Source organism: Pongo pygmaeus, chromosome 9 (assembly GCF_028885625.2).
Source record: "Pongo pygmaeus isolate AG05252 chromosome 9, NHGRI_mPonPyg2-v2.0_pri, whole genome shotgun sequence".
NCBI classification, from domain to species: domain Eukaryota; kingdom Metazoa; phylum Chordata; class Mammalia; order Primates; family Hominidae; genus Pongo; species Pongo pygmaeus.
This window is the reverse complement of record NC_072382.2, coordinates 59,267,501-59,288,297: the sequence shown is the minus strand read 5'-3', so window position 1 is coordinate 59,288,297 and position 20,797 is coordinate 59,267,501. Positions and strand designations below refer to the sequence as shown.

The following is a 20,797-nucleotide window of genomic DNA, read 5'->3' as shown; positions in this document are numbered from 1 at the left end:
TTGCAGGTCACTGTGGGGAAAGTCAGCTTGTCCCCCACTGGCTCAGGGAAGAGTTTGGCAGGGAGGATCCTACCCCAGGGCTAGGGCAGCTGAGGCAGTGCTGTGCTCCCAAGATAGACCTGGGAGGTCCACCTGGAGGAGCACATGCCACACCTGAGCTAGAGCGCATCAGTCATCATCGCTCCAATTCCATCCATCAAACCTTTGGTCTGGATCACTTCACAAGCGTGAAGATGAAGCTCACTGGTGTGGGTGGATGCCTAGAAGAGGCAGGGAGATGACCTGGGTGACCCAGGAGGTCCCAATATGACCTTGGTTTCCAGAATGATAACCACCAGCAACTGCTGGAAATTTCCTGCAAGTTTGGTTCTTTTTGCTCAGCATGGAGCCAATGTAGCCATGTCAGGAGCTACCTGAGGCAGGTGCAAGGTCAGACCTATCTGCCTGTGGCATCTCTGACAATCTATCAAGTTCTTCAGTATAATTACCAGAAACACTGAAAATAAGAAAAAGACTCTTTGATTTCCTAAAACTCATGCTTTCCCGTGTAGCAGATCACAGAAGCTAACTGTGAGGCAGAGGAGCTGTGAAAGCTGTGAAAGAAAAATAATCCAGGCACCATCTTCTCAGCAGGCTAAGAGGGTCACAGCCAAACAAGCCAGGGCCGAGGCAGGTGGCCCTTGCTTACAGCTCTGAGGTAAGACAGTCACACAGACAAACCACATGAAGAGCTGAGGCAGGGCTCTTATGCATGGGAATGCCTGAAGGACAACTGTCAGGGGCACTAGTGGCTTGCAAGGTCTTGTGTCCCTAAACTAACCTCTTACCCATCCATACTTCCCAAACAGCTCAGTCCCTAAACACTTGCCATAGGAGTAAGACAGAACAGAAGAAGGTTATTCAAGATCACTTAGATTCACAACTGATGATAGTTTTTCACTGACATTCATTTTTCTGAATACATTTCCTAAATCTCTCAAAACTCACTAAAACAGAACAAGGAAGGAAGGTAACAGTCCTGTCACCTTCCTCATCTGTCCCCTGCCTACCTCTGTACAGCCTGGAGGACCAGCCTCATTGGCTGAACCTATTTTTGCCTGAGGACAACCCCAGAGAGGGATCTTTTTCTTTAATCCTTCTGCTCAAGATACCCGGGAGGGCAGCCCCCTAGCCAGTCCTTGAGAAGCTTGTCTGCAAAGCCCAATGTTCTTGCAACAGTTTAGAACATTGTGTCATGCAGGCCTTGGATTTTGGCTGCAGCCTGCATGCTTCTAGCTGAGGGATTCTGAGCAAGTCACTTCCCCTTCTGGTTCCACTTGCCTTGTGTGTGGTCCTTACTCCTCTCCTACCTAACCTCTTCCAGCTTACTGTGAGGTTCAGCAAGATATGAGATGAGAAGACACTCTGTGAGGCAACAGGGCACCATCCAGATAAGAGAGGGTGCCCTGCATCTCCCTCCAGGCTGACACATATGTGCCTTTCCACATCCCAAGGAGTGGCCACGGGGGCAACAAGGCTGTCAGCCAGCACAGCCCTTTGAACGTGACCACACACCAGCCTGGCAGTCACTACTTACAGCCAGAGAAGCGACAGTCTAGGGCCCCTACACCACATGCAGCCCCCCTCCCCAGTGCCAGAAGGGTAGGCTCAGCCTCCACCACCACAGAGTGTCTGGCAGTAGCATCCAGAAGCAAACAGGCAGCGAACATGGGAGAGCCAGACAGCAGAGACAGACCAGAGCACGGGCACGAGCGAACGCGAGCCAGCATGTCACTCCCTGCCCCCGGCCCTGAGAGGAGCCCACCAGTGCTGACCTGGCAGGTGGGAAAGGTCAGCTGGTGCTGCAGTAACTGGCCGATGGCGAAATTTCGCACACTGGCCAACTTGGCCTGGTGCCGCCTTAACCGGGTGAGAAGCAACGAGAGCTCCTCCAGCTGCAGATGTGTAGACACAGCACAAGGAAGTTAGCACCGCAGGAGCACACTGCTAGAATTATGCTCTTCACCCCGGTGTCAGTGCCAGGACAGCACTGATGTGACACCGTTAAGCAATTACTGCGTTAATTCTCTCATTAGGACAAATAAAGGCACTGGCAGTAAAAGGGCTTCAGGAAGTTGTTTTTTTCATGAAAGCAACAACCAACAGTGCAACCTCACCCAGACCCAAGCTTTTTTTTTTTCTTCTGCTTTGAGACAGTCTTGCTTTGTCACCCAGGCTGGAGTGCAGTAGCGTGATCTTGGCTCACTGCAAACTCCGCCTCCTGAGTTCTCGTATCTCAGCCTTCCGAATAGCTGGGATCACAGGAGTGTACCACCACACCCAGCTAATTTTTGTATTTTTAGTAGAGACAGGGTTTCGCCATGTTTGCTAGGCTGCTCTTGAACTCCTGGCCTGAAGCGATCTACCCACCTCTGCCTCCCAAAGTGGTAGGATTACAAGTATGAACCACCACGTCTGGTCTCAGACTTAAGCTTTCAAGATTGAGTTAACTAGTTAACTAATCAAAGATCAGGGAAGAAAGGAGAGGTACTTCCTGCGGAAAAAGGTGGGTAGCTGGAAAATGTTTCTGGCAAAATTCAACTTGAAAGAGGAGATAAGCCTAACATTCCCCTACATTTCCCCGACAAGCTCTTCCCCTTCACTGGGGACCCAGTGACAGCCAGGTGACCCTAAGCAAGTCATTCGACTTCTCTGAGCCTCAGTTTCCTCATCTCTAATATGGGGGTTGATAGCTGCCCTCTAGACTGCATTGTACTAACTCAGAGGAAGGAAAATGTTGAGATAGGGCTTTGCAGGCTATGTCTTGTCATTCACCTTACCGATTTTCCATGTAAACTGGGAGCGCTGACGGTGTGGGTCATGTAACCCATGGAGGGCATGGAGCGTCGGTCCACGTGAGATGAGTTCTGCAAGTGGGGAGACAAGAAGTAACACTGGAGCCCAAACCTCTGCCACTCACTCCCAGGGCAGCCCGCCCCATGCCATGTCCCCTCTGAGCCCCAGACTCCTCATCTATGAAATGAGCATACACATCTTACTCTCAGGGTTAGAACACTAAACTGTGAAAGCCCCTTGGAAAGTGAAAACTTAAGCTGGGTTGTTATAATTTAACTGACTGGACACAGATGTCTTTTCCTGCCTTTCAAGATGCAAGGAAGCTGACTTGTAGTTGTGTGACCCTGTGCAAGTTACTTTGTCTCTCAGCGCCTCAGAGTTCTCATCTTTGAAATGGGCATAAACATAGCACCTACCTCACAGGATTTTGGTGAGAATTTAAAGCGAAGCCCTTGGGAACTGTGCCTGGCATCTATTATTAAAATGTACTGCCTAAGTATTAGCTATCATTATTATCCCAAATTACTCAAATTTGTGTTCAAATCAGGCAAAGCTCCTGGCACCCTCATGCTGACCCAGCAGCCTGGCAGAGCTTCCTGAGCCTCACCTTGACAGCGTGGCCCCGTGCCTTCCTTGGAGAATCCCCCAGTGAGATATCCACACTCCTCCTCTGGTCCGGTGGCTTCACTGTGACTCGCTCTGCTGGTGTGTGTGGCCGCCGGGGTGGGAAGACCCTTGGGGGTCCTGGGGGAGGGATGTCTGAAGGAGATGGAGGCACAGAGATGGAGCGGGGCACCTCTAGCATGCTCCTGCTCCGGCCCTGGTCAGTGAACTCTGGGGAGCCGAGGCAGATGGGCGCTGTGGGGCTGCCGTGCCGGAACTGCTGGCGCTGCTGCCACTCGTAGAGCTGCCACACGGTGCCATCCCGGTGCGCCCGGCGCTCTTCACTTGACATCTTCAGGTGGCTGGCTCGGTCCTGTGCATACTTGTAGTCACTTGGCAGGTTTCGGGGAGGTGGCGAGGAGCCCCCCGAGGGGTGTCGGGTGCTCTTGGGAAGAGTCTGGTAGTTTTCTGGGAAGGACAGGGATTGGCCAGGACCCTGGCGAGGAAGCGTCTGGTCCAAGGGAAGACTGAGGAGAAAGGGTAAGAACGGGTCACGCAACCAAGCAAGGGTTCTGCCAGGCTTTGGGGAACATATCGAAGTAAACCCACAAAGCTGGACATGTGGGAGAGTCCTGTAAGAACCTCAAAAGAAAGATCAAGGCCAACATCCAGGACTTCAGTCACTTCCCCTTTTTGCAGACGACTCCAAAACCATTTTTCTCTGTCAACTTCCTCTGCCAGGACAACTTGGCTACCCCATGCCCATCACTTGGAGTGCAATGTGATTAAACCTGGCTTTTCCTTCTCTCTCCACTGCCAGCAGTCAGCTCTTTCAATGGCTAAGCATATTTATAGGAAAGGCCTCACAATTCTCCAGGTTACCAAGATTTTCTCTCTGCCTGGTATCCTTAGCACCAAGTTCTAGAGGTTCATAAAGGAAGTGGCTGGCATCAGTTCTCTTTTTTCTGGACTCTTCTAGTCCAGATACTGATTAATTATCTCCCTCCAGACAACTTTGAGATGCTCCTAATGGGTTTCCACTTGGTCCACAGTCAAGTGCTCTGATCATATCAGTTCCTTGCTGCAAAAACTTCCATGGCTCCTTGTCACTTGTGAAATAAAGTCTAAACTCCTCAGCCTGGTACTCACAGCTCGCTAGCAGCTGACCTCAACACCCACCTTGCAGGCCTGCTGTTTTCTCACTGCTCGTCCTACCAGGGCCACGCCAAATGCCTAGGGCCCGAAACTGAAGGAAGTACTCCATCTCAGGGTCACCCCTACACCTGCTGGTGCCTGACAGCCTCACCCTAGTCCCGTCCCAGCCTCCTCCACACCTGAGCAACATCTTGCAGCGGAAAAAGGAAAAAGGAGTCTAACCTGGGTTTGAAGCCGAGCTTGACACTTGCTGGCTTTGTGACCCTAGGCAGCTCACCTGACTGCTCTGAACTTCCGTTTCCTTACTTGTAACAGGAGGACAGTATTACCTGCCTCATAAGGCTCTTCTGAGGAATCAATGAAACAGGTTAGGAAATGCAACCTCCACGTCTGATACACAGAAGGTCCTTCACTAATGTGTGTACCCTTCCTTCCCTTCTTACTCTTATAACACTGTTCTTCCCTCCCCCTACCTGGATGGTCTCCCCTTGCTCTATTTACCCAAGTCTTACTCATTCTCTAGGATGCTGGCTCATGCCTTCCCCACGTGGATCTTCTGCAGTGCCACAGCCCTCAGTGATCAAGCTCTGTTTGACCTAGTCATCACACTGCCTGTAACTTTTCCAAGGTCCTATATTGATGTGATCTTTTCATACTTGCAAGACACGTTTTCCCAGGCCAAGGTGAAAAATTCTTGAAAGACAGGAACTGTGTTTCACACCGTGGTACTGTGCACTGTCTAAGAAAGTCCTGTGCATAATTAGCCCTTCAATAAACACTCCAGCACACAAAACTGGATATGACTTCAAAAACTACCACCAACTAGCCATCTTATTTTCTTTTTTTTTTTTCTTTTTTGAGACAGAGTCTCGCTGTTTTGCCCAGGCTGGAGTGCAGTGGTGCGATCTCTGCTCACTGCAACCTCCACCTCCCGGGTTCAAGCGATTCTCCTGCCTCAGCCTCCTGAGTAGCTGGGACTACAGGCGTGTGCCACCACACCCGGCTAATTTTTTGTATTTTTAGTAGAGACAGGGTTTTACTGTGTTAGCCAGGATGGTTTCAATCTCCTGACCTTGTGATCTGACCGCCTCGGCCTCCCAAAGTGTTGGGATTACAGGCGTGAGCCACCATGCCCGGCCGCCATCTTATTTTCTTCTGGAGTCTCGCTCTTTTGCCCAGGCTGGAGTGCAGTGGTGCGATCTTGGCTCACTGCAACCTCTGCCTCCCGAGTTCAAGGGATTCTCCTGCCTCAGCCTCCTGAGTAGCTGGGACTACAGTGTGCATCACCAGGCCTGGCTAATTTTTGTATTTTTAGTAGAGACGGGGTTTCACCATGTTGGCCACGCTGGTCTTGAACTCCTGGCCTCAAGTGATCTGTCCCCGTCAGCCTACCAAAGTGCTGGGATTACAGGGATGAGCCACCGCGCCCAGCCTCCAACTTATTTTCTGAAAAGGAAAAAAAAATTAAGCAAGGGACAAAGTATGGAATTTCACTAAGCCTGAGAGGCAGCATGATGTTGTAAAAAGAGAACAAGTTTTAGAGTCAGACAGACTTGAGGTCAATTCTGACTCTGCCTTCACCTATCAATTTTATCTAACATTTATTTGGTGCTGATATTGTGCCAGACATTGTTCCAAGCCAACACTACTCAAAGTGTGGCCTGTGTGCCACCAGCATCAGCACCACCTGGGGACTTGTTAGAAATGCAGGTTAATGAAATAAGCCAGGCATGGAAAGACAAATACCATGTATGACCTCACTTATATGTGGGATCTAAAAAGGTCAAACTCATAGAAGAACAGAGTAGAGAGGTGGTTACCAGAGGTTTTGGGAGAGAGGAGAGATTGAAGAGCTGTTGGTCAAAGGGTGCAAAGTTTCAGTTAGGAGGAATAAGTTCTGGTGACCTACTGCACAGCATGGTGACAACGGTTAATAATGACGTATATTTCAAAATTACTAAAAGTAGATATTAAATGTTCTTACCACCAAAAAGGATAAGCAGGTAAGGTGATGAATATGTCAATTGGTTTGATGTAATCATTTCATAATGTATACATATATTAAAACATCACATCTACCCCATACAAATAATTATTATTTGTTAATTAAAAATAAGAAATATTTTTAAAATGCTGGTTATCAGCCCCACCTCAGACCTACCTAATCAGAAACTCTGGGGATGGTGCCCAGGCATCAGTGTCTTAACAAGCCCTCCAGGAGATTCTAGTGCTCTGTAAAGTTTGAGAAACTGTTCTAATTGTTTTAAAACTCAACTCATTTAATCACTTTAGCTATATGACCTCAGGCAAGTATCATCCAAGCCCTCTAAGTCTCACTTTCCTTATTACAAAATGCGGATAGTAAGAACCACTTAGAAAATTGCTGTGAGGATTTGAAATAGTTGTCATTCAAATAAAGCTATCTTTGCCATTGCAGGAGATAATTTTAAGATCTCTTCAACCTACTTGTCCCGCCTGCCAAGTGAGTCGGCCTGCCACTAGGTGGCAGGGTTTGCTATCGATCTCCCAAAGTTAGACACTAATGTGCCTCTGAGACGGGGCAGTGCCTGAATCCTCAAAACAGAGGTGGGAGCGGTGGCAGAAACCAGGCTGGAGGCTTCCCCTGGGGAGTTCGGGACTTGACTAACCATTGTTCATTCTGCCAGAAGCAAAATGCAAACTATGCAAAGCATTTCAGAGCTGTGCTCCCACCCATACGCCCTTCCTGGCTGGCTCTGCAGCTCACTCCCTTGCCTGCCTACAGTGCCTGGAAGGTCAGAGTCCACCCTCCCCTCCCCACTGCCCCCCTAGCTGCACCCCAAATCCCTAAGCTCATCCTCTAACCTGTACCCTCCATTTACACACAGTCTGCCATTTTGGAATGACCCCAAGGTACCAGTACAATGGTGAGCCCTGGCTCCAGGGGTCAAAACAAGGTAACTAGCTATGGAGGAGGGACACAGGAGGAGGTGGTACTGTGGTTGAGGTATAGACCCCATGCGAGCAAGTGGGAGCTTCCAGAGCAGCTTCGCCCCTAACAGCAGATCCATTTGCTGGCCCCCTAACCTCCGGTCTTACCCAAAAACTGGGCTCCAGGTCTCCTCACACCATGCTCTGTGGCCACAGGGCCTCCCTGTCACTGAACAGGCACTAAACAGGATACTCTGATACAGCCTTTACAGAAATGGTCACATGGAAATGCAATGTCATTTTTTGCAACCAATTATTATACTTTACTCAGCAGATGTTCCTCACCCTAACTTCCAGATCAATCACACAGGACTTCCATTTTCTACTCTGTTCCTTATTGTAGTGTTTGAGTCTCCTGATCCTAACTCTATCCCCCACCCTAACCTTTCTATTTTACAAGTATGTATTACTTTAAACACTGGGAGGTCAGGGTGGGAAAATGAAAGCCTAAAATTTCAAAACAAGCTCTTAAAATACAATGAGATTCTAAGAGTGTGTCAGTCTGTCTCCCACAAACCATATCCTAAAAAAGTTTCATGATGTGAAATATGTATCTCCAATTAGAAATAATTCCCTGTTGGTTTAAAGCCAAAAATATAGGATCACATTGCAGTTCAAATAACCCTCCTCCCAATGTCTTAATGTGCTCAGTCTAATGAGATTAGCAGTCTTGATGACATGCAAAGCAGAGCTATCTATCTCGTATATTTTCAAATGGAAAATGGAGGAGGTTCCTTTATTCAGCAGCCAGATTTATTTATGACTTACTGTAAGAGACTACAAATATATCTTTAAGAAAAAAAAATCTGGGACTATAAGAGGCAGACCTTTTAAAATACAAGAGAATAATCAGAGACTGAGACACTTTGCTCACTTAAAGATTGACAGCATTTTCTGCTCTATCTTCTGCCTTCAATTCTTCACTTTTATTCACTTTCTAGCCCATTGAGATCTGCTCGCCCTACTAGAATGAAATTCCTCACTGTGTGCTCAGTGACCTCTAAAGCCAATGAGCTGTTCTCCTCTACAGACCTGATGTCTCCCTGCCCCTTAGATAAGAATGGCTCAAATCCCCATCTTGCACCCCAGGGAAAGTCCTATGCCCTCTCCACCCACCTCTCATTTCCCTGTTAACTTCTCATCCTTTAGGTCTCTGATGCACACCCCACTCCCAACTCTCAAATTCAGGCCATTGTGTGTAGCAGAATAACATGGTTTACAGGCTGCTGGAGCAGCCTGTAATGTATGAGACATTTCATAACTGACAACTTATCACTGCCTATCAGTCACCCAGCTTTTGAAAGTTTTTTCTGTGCCCCTGCCACAAAGGGTTTTTCACTGGCCATGCCATCTTACTGATTTCAACTCCTCCTTTTACTCTGCCTCCTGAGCTAACTTTGACACTGTAGCTCTATTAAGGATAGTAATTCAGGTTTGCCCATCTAAGCCCATCAAGCAGCTCAGTGGAAAAAGGGTTTCTGCTACTGAGCAAAAGACCCGCAAGGTTCTGGACTTTCCTTCAGGGGCACATCTCAAGTGTCTGCTTTTGGTTGGGGAAAAAAAAAAAAAAGGAAAGAAGGCATCACACCCAGGTAGAAGTCCTTACCTGCAGCACTGTGCACTGCTGACCGGACTCCTTCCAGTTGAAACTCTCCCCAACAAAACCTCCAGTTTTCCTCTCCATCTTCTCCTCATCTCCTTCAGGTGACTTAGCTTTTGCCTGACCCTTAGGCTGGGGGTCCTCAGTGTTCTGTTGTTGGCCCTCTGCGACTATGCTCTCTCAGTTGAGGATTCTTAGTCCTGGCTGCACATTAGATCACTGGGGGAGGAGGGATGGGGGAAAATGTGCTTCCTAAAAATCTTATGTCCAGATTGCAACCCAGACCAATGGAGTCAGATTTCTGCGCAGGGGACCAAGGCCTCACCAAATGTTAAAACTCTCCAGGTGATTCCAATGTGCAGCCTAGCAACAGTTTCTTGACTGTGGACATGCACTGGAATCACCTAGGGAGTTGTATGTATGTATGTATGTATGTATGTATGTTTTATTTATTTATTTATTTATTTATTGGAGACAGGTTTTTGCTCTATCATCCAGGCTGGAGTGCAGTGGTACAATCATAACTCATTGCAGCCTTGAACTCGTGGGCTCAAGTGATTATCCCGCCTTAGCCTCCCGAGTAGCTGGGACCACAGGTGCATGCCACCACATCCAGATAATTTAAAAAACAAAAAATTTTTTTTGGTAGAGATGGTGTCTTGCTATGTTGCCCAGGTTGGTTTCAAACTTCTGGACTCAAGTGATCCTACCACCTCGGCCTCCCAAAGTGCTGGGATTATAGGTATCAACCACCAGACCTGGTCAACCTAAGGAGCTTTTAAAACATACTGACGCCTTGACCTCACCCCAGATCAACTACATCAAAATCTCTGGCACTGGGCCTCAAACGATCAAATCATGCAGACAGGATTAAGGAACATGGCTGTAAGCATTCCACCCTGGGTAATCTCAACTACTGCCAGAGCATTAGTTACCATCTTTAAGGCAATGACTCTAGAATCCCTCTACAGACTATACCCACATTCCCTGTAGCCTCCTGATCACCTCTACCTGGATACTCCAAAAGTACCACATTCCTCACCAACCTCATGTCTCTTACCTATGCTTGTATCTGCTGCACAGCACCATATCTACCTATTAACCAAGCCAAACCTGAATGCTAACTCCAACTCCACCCATGTCCAGAACTCTAACTCCCTACTTACATGTCCAAAATGGAAATCCTGATTTCCCCCAACTTGTTCCTTCCTTACCCTTCCCTATCTCAGTAACCATCCAGTTGCTCAAGTCAAAATTCTATAGATCTGTTTATTGTAGCATTATTCACAATAGCCAAGATTTGGAAGCAACCTAAGTGTCCATCAACAGATGAACGGATAAACAAAATGTGGTATTTATACTCAATGGAATACTGTTCAGCCATAAAAAAGAATGAAATCCTGTCATTTGCGACAACATAGATGGAACTGGAGGACATTACGTTAAGTGAAATATGCCAGGCACAGAAAGACAAACTTTGCATGTTCTCACTCATTTGTGGGAGCTAAAAATTAAAACAATTGAACTCATGGAGACAGAGTAGAATGATGGTTACCAGAAGCTGGGAAGGGTAGTGGGCAGGGGGAAGTAGGGATGCTTAATGGGTACAAAAATATAGTTAGATAGAATCAATAAGAGCTAGTATTTGATAGTATAACAGGATGATTATAGTCAACAATAATTTATTGTACATTTAAAAATAACTAAAAGGGGTCAGGTGCAGTGGGTCATGCCTATAATCTCAGCACTTTGGGAGGCCAGGATGGGAGGATTGCTTAAGGCCAGGAGTTCGAATCCAGCCTGGTCAACATAGCAAGATTACATCTTTATTTTAATTTAAAAAATAAAAAATAACTAAAAGGGTATAACTGAAATGTTTTTAACACAAAGAAATGATAAATGCCCGAGGTGATGGATACCTCAGTTACCCTGGGGATGTGATTATTATGCATTGCATGCCTGTATCAAAAGATCTCATGTACCCATAAATACATGCACCTACCACGCACCCACAAAAATTAAACAGTTTTTAAAATTCTAGATATCGTCCTTGTTGTTTTCCTCATCCTGCATTCGAATTCACTTACGAGTGTCGCTGTTTCAACCTCCAAAATGTATCTCAAATTGGTTTATTCATCCTATTTCCATTGTCACCCTCCTGGACTACTGCACTAGCCTCCTTCCTAGGCTCTTACCTTCTTTGTGAAATATTCATCAGATCACATCACTTACCTGCTTAAAACCTTCCAGTGATTCCCTGTTGCTTTTTCAAATAAAATTCAAATGCCTTACTTTGGAGTATGAGAACCTACATTACATTACCCCTGCCAACTTTCCAACCTCACTCAGCAGTAAGGTCATCTTACAACCACCTACCAGGGGCCTACTTAGGCCAGCACCAAGAAGAGCAGCTTCCCTTTCCTGTGTCCTCAGACAGTAGCTTTCTGTTTTATTAATAAGACACAAAATGTGAACAAACAGGATTGACACCTGTTCATTCTCAGTTGGGAATGGGAAGGTGTCTTAGCTACAGCACAACAGGCCTTCTCTTCTAGTCTGCTCCACAACAATGTCTATCAGTTACTTAGGAAGGCTCCATTGTGATTTATCCACCATCCACTCTCATAACTGCCCAGCTGGACCAGATTAAACAGGTTACAGCAACCTACATATGCATAACACACCCACATACTTGAAAACAGGACTAGGCTATTCCCCTAGGAGCACTGACCACCTCCAGAGTCCACAGGTAGAAAGTCTGGGCCTGGCCAACAGGGAGAATGAAGTGTGGCCTTTCAGAGCATGTTATCAGGCCTGTGGCAGACTTGGTTTGGTTGCTGGTGCATCCACTGCAATCCCTGGGGAGCTCTCGGAATGCACATTGGCTTTGCTATCTCCTCTTTTGTCAGTGATTTGTTTAGAAGCCTGAAAATAGTGAGGGGAATCTGTCACGTCTTTCATAATGAAGACAAAGCACAGTGGCTTCTGGGGACAACAGGGAAGCTAGTGACCCTGAATTCTTCACATTCAGAAATGTGTCCTAATTAATCTGAAATTATAATAAAATACAGACAGTGCTTGGCAAATAGCAAGAGATGCATGCCTTCTAAATAATTAAAAACTTCTTGAAGGAATGGGTCTGATAAAGCCCAATGTCAACAGTGCCTACGCACTTCTGTATGTGCCTGGAATTAAAAATGAATCTGTATTTACTCTAGTTTCTATAAACATTTTTTGGATGTAGAGAAGTAGCAGCACAAAAGGAGAAGATCGGTTATCATTTACATGCTGAATGTCTCAAGGCATTCTCTCTGAGGAGCCGAAAAGACTCTGGTGTAATCGCATGGGGGCCTTGGAGGCTCACAGACCCAGGACTGAACTCTGGCCTTACCACCTGTGTGCTGTGGGCAGGTTCCTTCACTTCTCCAAGCCTCAGTTTCCGTTTATAAGTTAGGAATATCACCCTTTCTTGCAGGGTTGTTACAGGGATTTATGTAGGTAATGGCGGTAAAGAGTTGAAGGCTGCCCTTATGCAGCAAGTGCTGGCTAAATGACAGCTATTGCTACTACATTATCGCGCTCGTTATAAGCAGCAATCCTGAGTCTATTACTCACCTCCTGCTGTCCCCCTTCTGGGCCCTTGCCCAGTGCTCCACCTGGGCCAGATTGCTCTTCCTCTGGCTGTGTTTTTCAGGGTTGGTCCTGGGAGGAAAGGCCCGCTGGTACCCGCCAGTCCCATTCTGTTCTCCTGTGCCATATGAGGCAGGCATCATTCCATTCTTCTCTGCCCGTTGGGGCTGTGCCTGCTGGCCTCTTGGACCACTGGGTAAATCCATAAACAAGGCATCCTCCTCGGCTGGCGAGTACGGAGACCTGGCCTTGCTCTGGTCCCGCTTGCCCTCCAGTGGGTCCCTCTGGGAACGGTACTGCTCTCCCTCCTGCTCCTGCCTCTCAAAGTTGACAATGTCATCATGGCCATGATGAGGACAATCTCTCGTATGTCCGGGTCCCACCCGGCCACATTCGTGACAGGACTCTGTGTGGTTGGCCTGGGGGACAGCCTGCCGCTCCACCTTCTCCATATCCCTGCAATGACAGCAGCACATTCAGTTTGCTCCGCAGCCAAGACTCCATGAAATGCACTGTACACTCAATCACCTGCAGGCCTTTGCACAGGCTATTCCCTCTGCCCAGAACACCTTTCATGCTCATGTCCTCACTCTGCCTGCCTAACTTCTGCTCCTTTGGGGATCTGGCTTAAACACCACCTCCTCCAGGAAGCCACCCTGACATACACTTCCAATTTAGAATAGGATCTTATGCTGACCCCATTGTCACACTAATCTCACTGGACCATAACTTTGTTTACTCATCTAGCTCCCAAATAAACTATGAGTTCTTTTTGGCCAGTGGCCCACCTGGCTGATCATCATAGGCCCAGAACTTCTACACAACGACTGGTATGGAATAGGCACTCCGTAACTACTACTGCAAGAGAGAATGAATAAACTATACATGTGACATTCCCATGAAGACCACTCCTGCGCTCCCATTCTACTCTGTGCTACTGATCTTGCCTTTTCCTTTTGCAATTTGTCCATTTGGGGCTTAAATGGAAGGCTCCTGAGCTCAGGATCCCTCCCACTGGTGTCTAACACAGCCCAAAGTACAAATGATAGCATAATTAACACTTCAAAGATGGCGAATAGAGAACGGGCACAGCAACCTCTGTATGTGAACAGCAACCTGTTTCTATCTTATCAGGGAACAGTTCAAACAGAAACAACTCTCAATGACTATCTACAACAATTCTGTGAAGTATTATTAGTCAGATTTTAGCAATAACGAAACTGACGCACAGAGAAGATCGATTATTTGCTCAAGATCAAACAGCTGGAACAGAGTGGAGCCTGGGCTGAAACCCAGGTAGACTCCAGAGCCCATGTGTGTTAGGCTTTGCTCTACTGCCTCTCCACATGTGTCCGTGCAAACCTGGAAACTATAAAGGAGAATGGGGTGGGGTGATAGGTCAGGGTGTGAACTGAGGCTACAGGAGGAGCTTTGGTACATGGTGGAGGGCTCCTCTTTCATGGTCCATCTCCGTCTGTAAGCTGCCCTTCTCTCTGCCTCCTTGGGGCAGGGTCCTAGTTGTCTGCATCCTGATCACCTGGCACCAGGGATACAATAGTGCCTCAACAAGCTTTGCAGAATTTAGATTAGGGAGGCAAGAGAACTTGCTCCAGCTCAGCTCAGATGGACTAGAAAAATTACCAAAGACCTTTACTTAGATGGGGCAGCTGGTTTAGCTATACTCCATGGTAAAAAAATAAATAAATAAAATAAAAATTTTAAAAAAAAGGTCCTAGCCTTAAGATCCATCACTCAAAATGGCCAAGCCAGAGGCATTTTCATCTCAACATGAGAGTACATAATAGAAATGCTACTGTATTTACATCTCGGTGGCCACACCCCAGGTGTCTTTGCAACAACTTCAGAACCTCAGCTATCAATAATCAACACAGATTCAGGGCAGAATCAACTCACCCTGAGAGCTAGTTAGAATGTCAACATAACGTGAAAATACAACCCTCCACATGGGGTCTGCTTCTCACTGTGTGTGGGTCTGTTGCCTTTAACTTAGGTAGAGTGATATGGTTTGGCTGTGTCCCCACCCAAATCTCATCTTGAACTGTAGTTCCCATAATCCCCACGTGTCGTGGGAAGGACCTGGTGGGAGGAAATTGAATCATGAGGTAGGTTACCCTCATGCTGTTCTCCTGATAGTGGGTGCGTTCTCATGAGATCTGATGGTTTTAGAAGTGGCTTTTCTCTTTTTGCTTGGCACTTCTCCTTCCTGCCACCATGCAAAGAAGGACATGTTTGCTTTCCCTTCCACCATGACTGTAAGTTTCTTGAGGCCTCCCCAGCCATGTGGAACTGTGAGTGAATTAAACCTCTTTCCTTTATAAATTATCCATTCTCGGACAGTTCTTTATAGCAGTGTGAGAATGGACTAATATACAGGGAGAACTGAGAAAAGCAATCATTCTTCTCGCTGTTCACGTACCAATGTCTTTTCCATGGAAACCCCAAGCTTTGTGGAAAAAAATAATGCATCTTTGGAACTCCTTTTATCCAACAGAGGACATCTTTCCTCTCCAACCCCCACACTGTATCCACTCCCCTTCTGATAACAGCATTTCAATTTTCATTTGGGGATCACTTTCTCCTACCCTTAGTCCAGGTGGTTCAGGTGCTGCTGACTCCCTGTCCAGCTGAGGCTCCACAGTCTCAGTGACTGGTTCAGGAGTTGACTACTCCAGGCCAATCAGAGTTAGCCCTGGGACTTGAGTTGGAGCTGCTGCAACTATGTGGGAAGGCACTGCTTGAGAATGAAGTTAACACAAAGGAAAGCAGATGGACAAACATAGAATCCTAAAAACTTGGCTTAAGCTCCTACATCTAACCATATGTAAACCAGATATCTCTTTGGATTTTTTGGTTGTGAATAAATAAATTCCTTCTTCTTTTTTTTTTCACAGCATCTTGCTCTCTCACCCAGGCTGGAGTGCAGTGGCATTATCACGGCTCACTGCAGCCTTGATCTGCTGGGCTGAAGTGATCCTCCCACCTCAGCCTCCTGAGTAGCTGGGAATACAGGTGCATGCATGTTTTAATTAGCTCTGCTAATTAAAAAAAAAAAAATTTGTAGAGACTGGGTCTTGCTACGTTGCCCAGGCTGGTCTCAAACTCCTGGGTTCAAGTGATCCACCTGCCTCAGCCCCCCAAAGTTTTACGGGCTAAATTCCCTTTTTCAGTTGTTACAGTTTGGTTTCTGCTACTTATACTGGAAGGGGTCCTGCCTATTAAATCATTTTACATTGACATATTGAGATAGTAATGAGTGAGGACCCGTTCACTGTTAACATTCAGTGGCTCTATAAATTACAGTAGGAGGAAAATATGGGAAATATTCAGGACCCCATACTTAAAGAAAAAGTAATTCAGCCGGGCGCACTGGCGTGCCGAGGGAGGTGAATCACCTGAGGTCAGGGGTTCAAGACCAGCCCAACCAACATGGTGAAACCCCATCTCTACTAAAAATACAAAAATTAGCTGGGCATGGTGGTGTGCAGCTGTAGTCCCAGCTACTCAGGAGGCTGAGGCAGGAGAATCGCTTGAACCAGAGAGGCAGAGGTTGCAGTGAGCTGAGATTGCACCACTGTGCTCCAGCCTGGGCAACAGAGCAAGACTTTGCCTCAAAAAAGAAAAAGTAATTCTTACTGTAAGTTTATAAAGGGACAACTCTGTTCCACAATGTACATATGACAGGTTTTTTTTTTTCTTTTTTCTTTTTTTCACACGATAGGTTTTAGCTTTGTCTTTCCTTTCTCCCTTTAAGCCTCCATAACTAGATTAGTGTAACCTGAACCAACAGTCCTCAAGTTGCCTAAGTTGGCCATTCTTTTTTTTTTCTTTTTTTGATACAGGGTCCCACTCTGTCACCAAGGCTGGAATGCACTAGCGCGAATAGAGCTCACCACAGCCTCAACCTCCTGGGATCAAGTGATCCTTCCACTTCTGACTCCTGTGTAACTGGTACCACAGGCGCCTGCCACCATGTCTGGCTAATTTTTAATTTTTTTTCTTTTTTGTAGAGACAAGGTCTTTCTTGTTGCCCAGGCTGGTCTCGAAATCCTGAGTTCAAGCAATCCTCCCACCTCAGCTTCCAGAAGTGCTGGGATTATAGGCATGAACCACTGTGCCAGGCCTATTTTCTTTATTATTTCTCACATCCAGGAAACTACCCATAGAGGATGTGCTGAGGCTACTTCAGAGATGATGAAGGCTCTGGCTGCCCTCTGCATCACACTCTGGCCAAGTCGCTGAAGCTTTAGAATCTGGCATGCTGCTTTGGTTTCACTTGCTCTGATATTTCTAAGTGGTTACTCCAATTGTGATACCCAGGTAATTGTATCTCCTTGTTATTCACACCCCAAAGATAAAGAGCACCTTGTCATAAAAGCCAGACAGTGAAACAAATATGCCACCTATGTGTATGACATTAGAATTGAGAGGAAATGAAGGATTCTTCAACTCTGGGACCCAAAGATTGTGGGCACAATGTCTCAGTCCAACCAATTGTAGTGTGGATTTTTCTTCCTTCCCTAACCATTCACCATGTATTTACCAAGCACCTATACAGCCCCCACTGGGACAGGCACCTGGGAGTATAAGAGAGTAGTAGAGAAAATAGCCTTTGGCTTCAAAGTCAGACAACCCTGAAGCCCAATTTAATTATGGTAACCACATTGAATCCTGTTCCCATAAACACCTGACCCTCAAATCATGGAGTCTGTCAGTCTTCCCTAACCTTGGAGGTGATTTAACCATAATTCTTAGTCCTTACTATGTATGTACATGAGTATATACACTCCCATATACACCAGTGCTTCCTGGAAATAAATTTGACAGAGGATGATAAATCATTTTCTTTAGATTAATACCAGCATTTATTGCAAAACCAAGCTTTAGAGGGTGGCTAAGTGAATGGTAGTCAGCTTGCCACTGGGCAGTTTTCTAGCCCTGAAGACTTTGGGGTTATCAACAGCTCCTTATTCCCATGGCTCCCGGGACTTACATAAAATGCACCTTTGTTCCCAAAATGTTCACGCTCTGGCTGCAGGTAAGAAAGGTGAAAGTAATATTCCCAACTCCCCCACCTTACCAGACCTAAACATTTAACTTACTAAGTTATGGAATTTAAGGTCAAAAAGGTTTTTTGGTATTCTCCCTGTCTCCTTGCATTCCCAACAATTTAACACATGACCTCTCAAATTTGTGACACTTGTCACAAAACAGATCTGCAATGCTCGATTTAGCACAATGATGGGAAAGAATGAAGCACCCTTCAAATGTCGATGACTGTATTACTCAGGCAGCTTGGCCATGCAAAGCATAGATGTTTAACTAAGAAAACACAAGCCTTTCCCAGATGGGCTGCTGTTCCCATGCAGGTCATTGCTATGACCGTGAACATCTGAAACCAGTCACTGTTCAAAAACACAGGAAATTCCTGACACTCAGTGGCCATTTTGGCCATATGTGTCACTTTTTGAAAATAACAGCGGGCACAGGTTTTAGAACCAGTTGGACCTAGATTCAAGAACTGGTTCCACCACATATAAGCTGTGTGACCTTGGGCAAGTGACCTCTCTAGTCTCAAGTTCCTCATCTGTAAAATGGGATAACAGTGTCTCCTTGGGTTGTTGTGAGGATTAATGGTGCACAGAAACAGCACAGCACAGTGTCTGGCACACAGTATGCCCTCAAATACAAATGTCTTCACTACCCAATAGGTATTCCCTCCTCCTTTGCCCCAATTTTTTGAAAGTGGCAATGTACCCAGCAAAACACTTACATTTCCCAACCTCCCTTGTAGCTGAGGATGATCATATAACATAGCTTTGGCCAATAAGATATAAGCATAAATTGCTAGGTGGAGTCCTCCAGGAAAGTCTTTACAAGAAGGCAAGCTTAGCTAACCCTTCTCTTCTTCCTGCCTGGGATTTAGACTTTGCTGAATTGCAAAGTGATAAAAATAAGGATGCAAGTCATATGCTAAAAAGCTGGGTAGAAGGTGATAAAGAGCCCATGTTCCTGATTGCACCACAGTGCTACTGTACCAACCTACTGACTACCCCTGGATTCCTGCTATGGAAGAAAACTAAAACCCAATTTGATTATGCCACCCTAAATTGGGTTACTCTATTTCTAGCAACCAAACATGACCCCTAACTGTTACAAGGGGCTACTCTTATCATTGACTGGGGTTGGGCCCCAGCATTTCTAGCATATCACAGAATGCTATTTGTCTGTTTAGAGCAAATTCTTATTTTCCCTTGCAAGTGGGAAGAGCACATACCTCAGACTGGCGATACTTCTCTCTTATTTCTTTTCTTCACAAGAACTTGAATGTTAACAGATCTTACCAAGCAACTGTGCACTGATTATTATTTTATTCTGCCTCCAAATCATTTATCTCATCAGGCAATGAGGAATAATATTTCCCTCTATCTTGATGCTAAATGCACACACACCCCACACACATTCAATCTCATTCAAAGACTGAGATGGGAAGAGGAATGACAGCTTGTAGGGGCTTGATTGAACCTTAGTCCTGATGTCCAACACAGCCTTTCTGTTGTAATCCCACTGGAAGGATCCCTCCCCGCTCCCCTTACCTAAATGACCAAACTAGGAGCCCAAGAACAAGAACCCAGGCCACTGAGAGTCTTGGAGAGTTGGATCTGAGCCAGGCCAGATGATGAAGTCCTGCCATGGGAAACCAGCTCAGCCTATGTTAACAGATCCTGGGTCCTGAGCACTGATCTGCAGTCTCAGGAATAGGGTGGGCTCAAAAGCCAGAACCCACTCTAGGCATGATCAATAGACTTGTACAAAAGACTGAAGAGAAAGGAGCCCAAAGTATGTGGAGCACCCTAAGGCAGGCTCGCTCTTTTGAATGAGTTCCTAGCATTTGAGGAAGGAGATAGCCAGGGAGAAATGGAGAAGGGAGTTAGTTTCTTCTTTTCCCCAGAGTTAAATAGGGCAGTCCCCTTGGGATGGAGGGAGAATAGCCTGCTACTTTTCATGCTGTGCTTTGCCTAAATTAACAAGAGGACTTGACAGCTTTGATGACACCCTCCACAATCCTTCAGGCCTCCCTCCCACAGAGAAGAGCAAGGCTGTGGAATAAACGAAACAACCAGAATGCTAGGCTGAGGCTGCCTCCTGCCTCAGTAGAGCAGCTATTGGCAAAGTCCCTTTTAAAGTTGCAGGGATTGACAAACCAGACTAAGAGGAGGAAAAAAGCTATTCCAGGCCTGCCAGCCCTCCTCACTTTATTCATTCCTGCCTGGAGAATCCTTCTCTCTTTCTTCTACCTGGGTAAGCCATGCCACCAGTCGCAGCTCAACCTGAGCCACCCTGAAGCTCTAGCACACGCCACGCTCACTCACTTTCCATCTCCCCAGGGAAACCAGCAGTCCTGGTCTGGGAGATACACTTTTTTAATGGCCAGGGCTTGGTTATTGTTACCATATGCTAGGCCCTACTGTGTGCTAGGAATCTGTCACGGACAACCTGCAATCCCTGTAACAATTGTGCAAGGTCAGGACTGAGCCCAGAGAGGCTGAGGGCACACACGACTACCAGATTACCTATAATAAATGGACTCTAATAAAGGACAGGAATCTGGCAGCGGCAGCCATCACTGACTGAGCACTTACTAAATGCAAAACTCTGAGCTAAGCACTTTACTACCTCTTCTTATCATCACACAAACCCACAGAGCTAGAGACATTTTTCTTTCATGAAAGGTAATAAAAGTGGCCGGGCACGGTGGCTCACATCTGTAATCCCAGCACTTTGGGAGGCCAAGGTAGGTGGATCACCTGAGCTCAGGAGTTCAAGACCAGCCTGGCCAACATGGCGAAACCCTGTTTCTATTAAAAATACAGAAAATATTAGCCAGGCATGGTGGCGGGCGTCTGTAGTCCCAGCTACTCAGGAAGCTGAGGCAGGAGAATTGCTTGAACCTGGGAGGTGGAGGTTGCAGTGAGCTGAGATCAT

The 20,797-nt window shown here is 46.4% G+C and overlaps 1 protein-coding gene across 5 annotated transcripts in view; it reads right to left on the bottom strand.

Moving 5' to 3' along the window:
* The window catches only part of PLEKHA7 (pleckstrin homology domain containing A7), a 234,643-nt gene that overhangs the window by 36,269 nt on the left and 177,577 nt on the right, over positions 1-20,797 (bottom strand). For 4 of the 5 annotated variants that reach the window (XM_054438787.2, XM_054438786.2, XM_063671123.1 and 1 more), the window contains exons 10-12: positions 12,779-13,249; positions 3,443-3,965; positions 2,820-2,906 (exon numbers count right to left, since the gene is read on the bottom strand). In XM_054438787.2, the coding sequence (XP_054294762.2) occupies positions 2,820-2,906; positions 3,443-3,965; positions 12,779-13,249 (1,081 nt within the window). The remainder of the gene's footprint in view (positions 1-2,819; positions 2,907-3,442; positions 3,966-12,778; positions 13,250-20,797) is intronic. The other variant, XM_063671125.1, reaches the window with a different exon arrangement.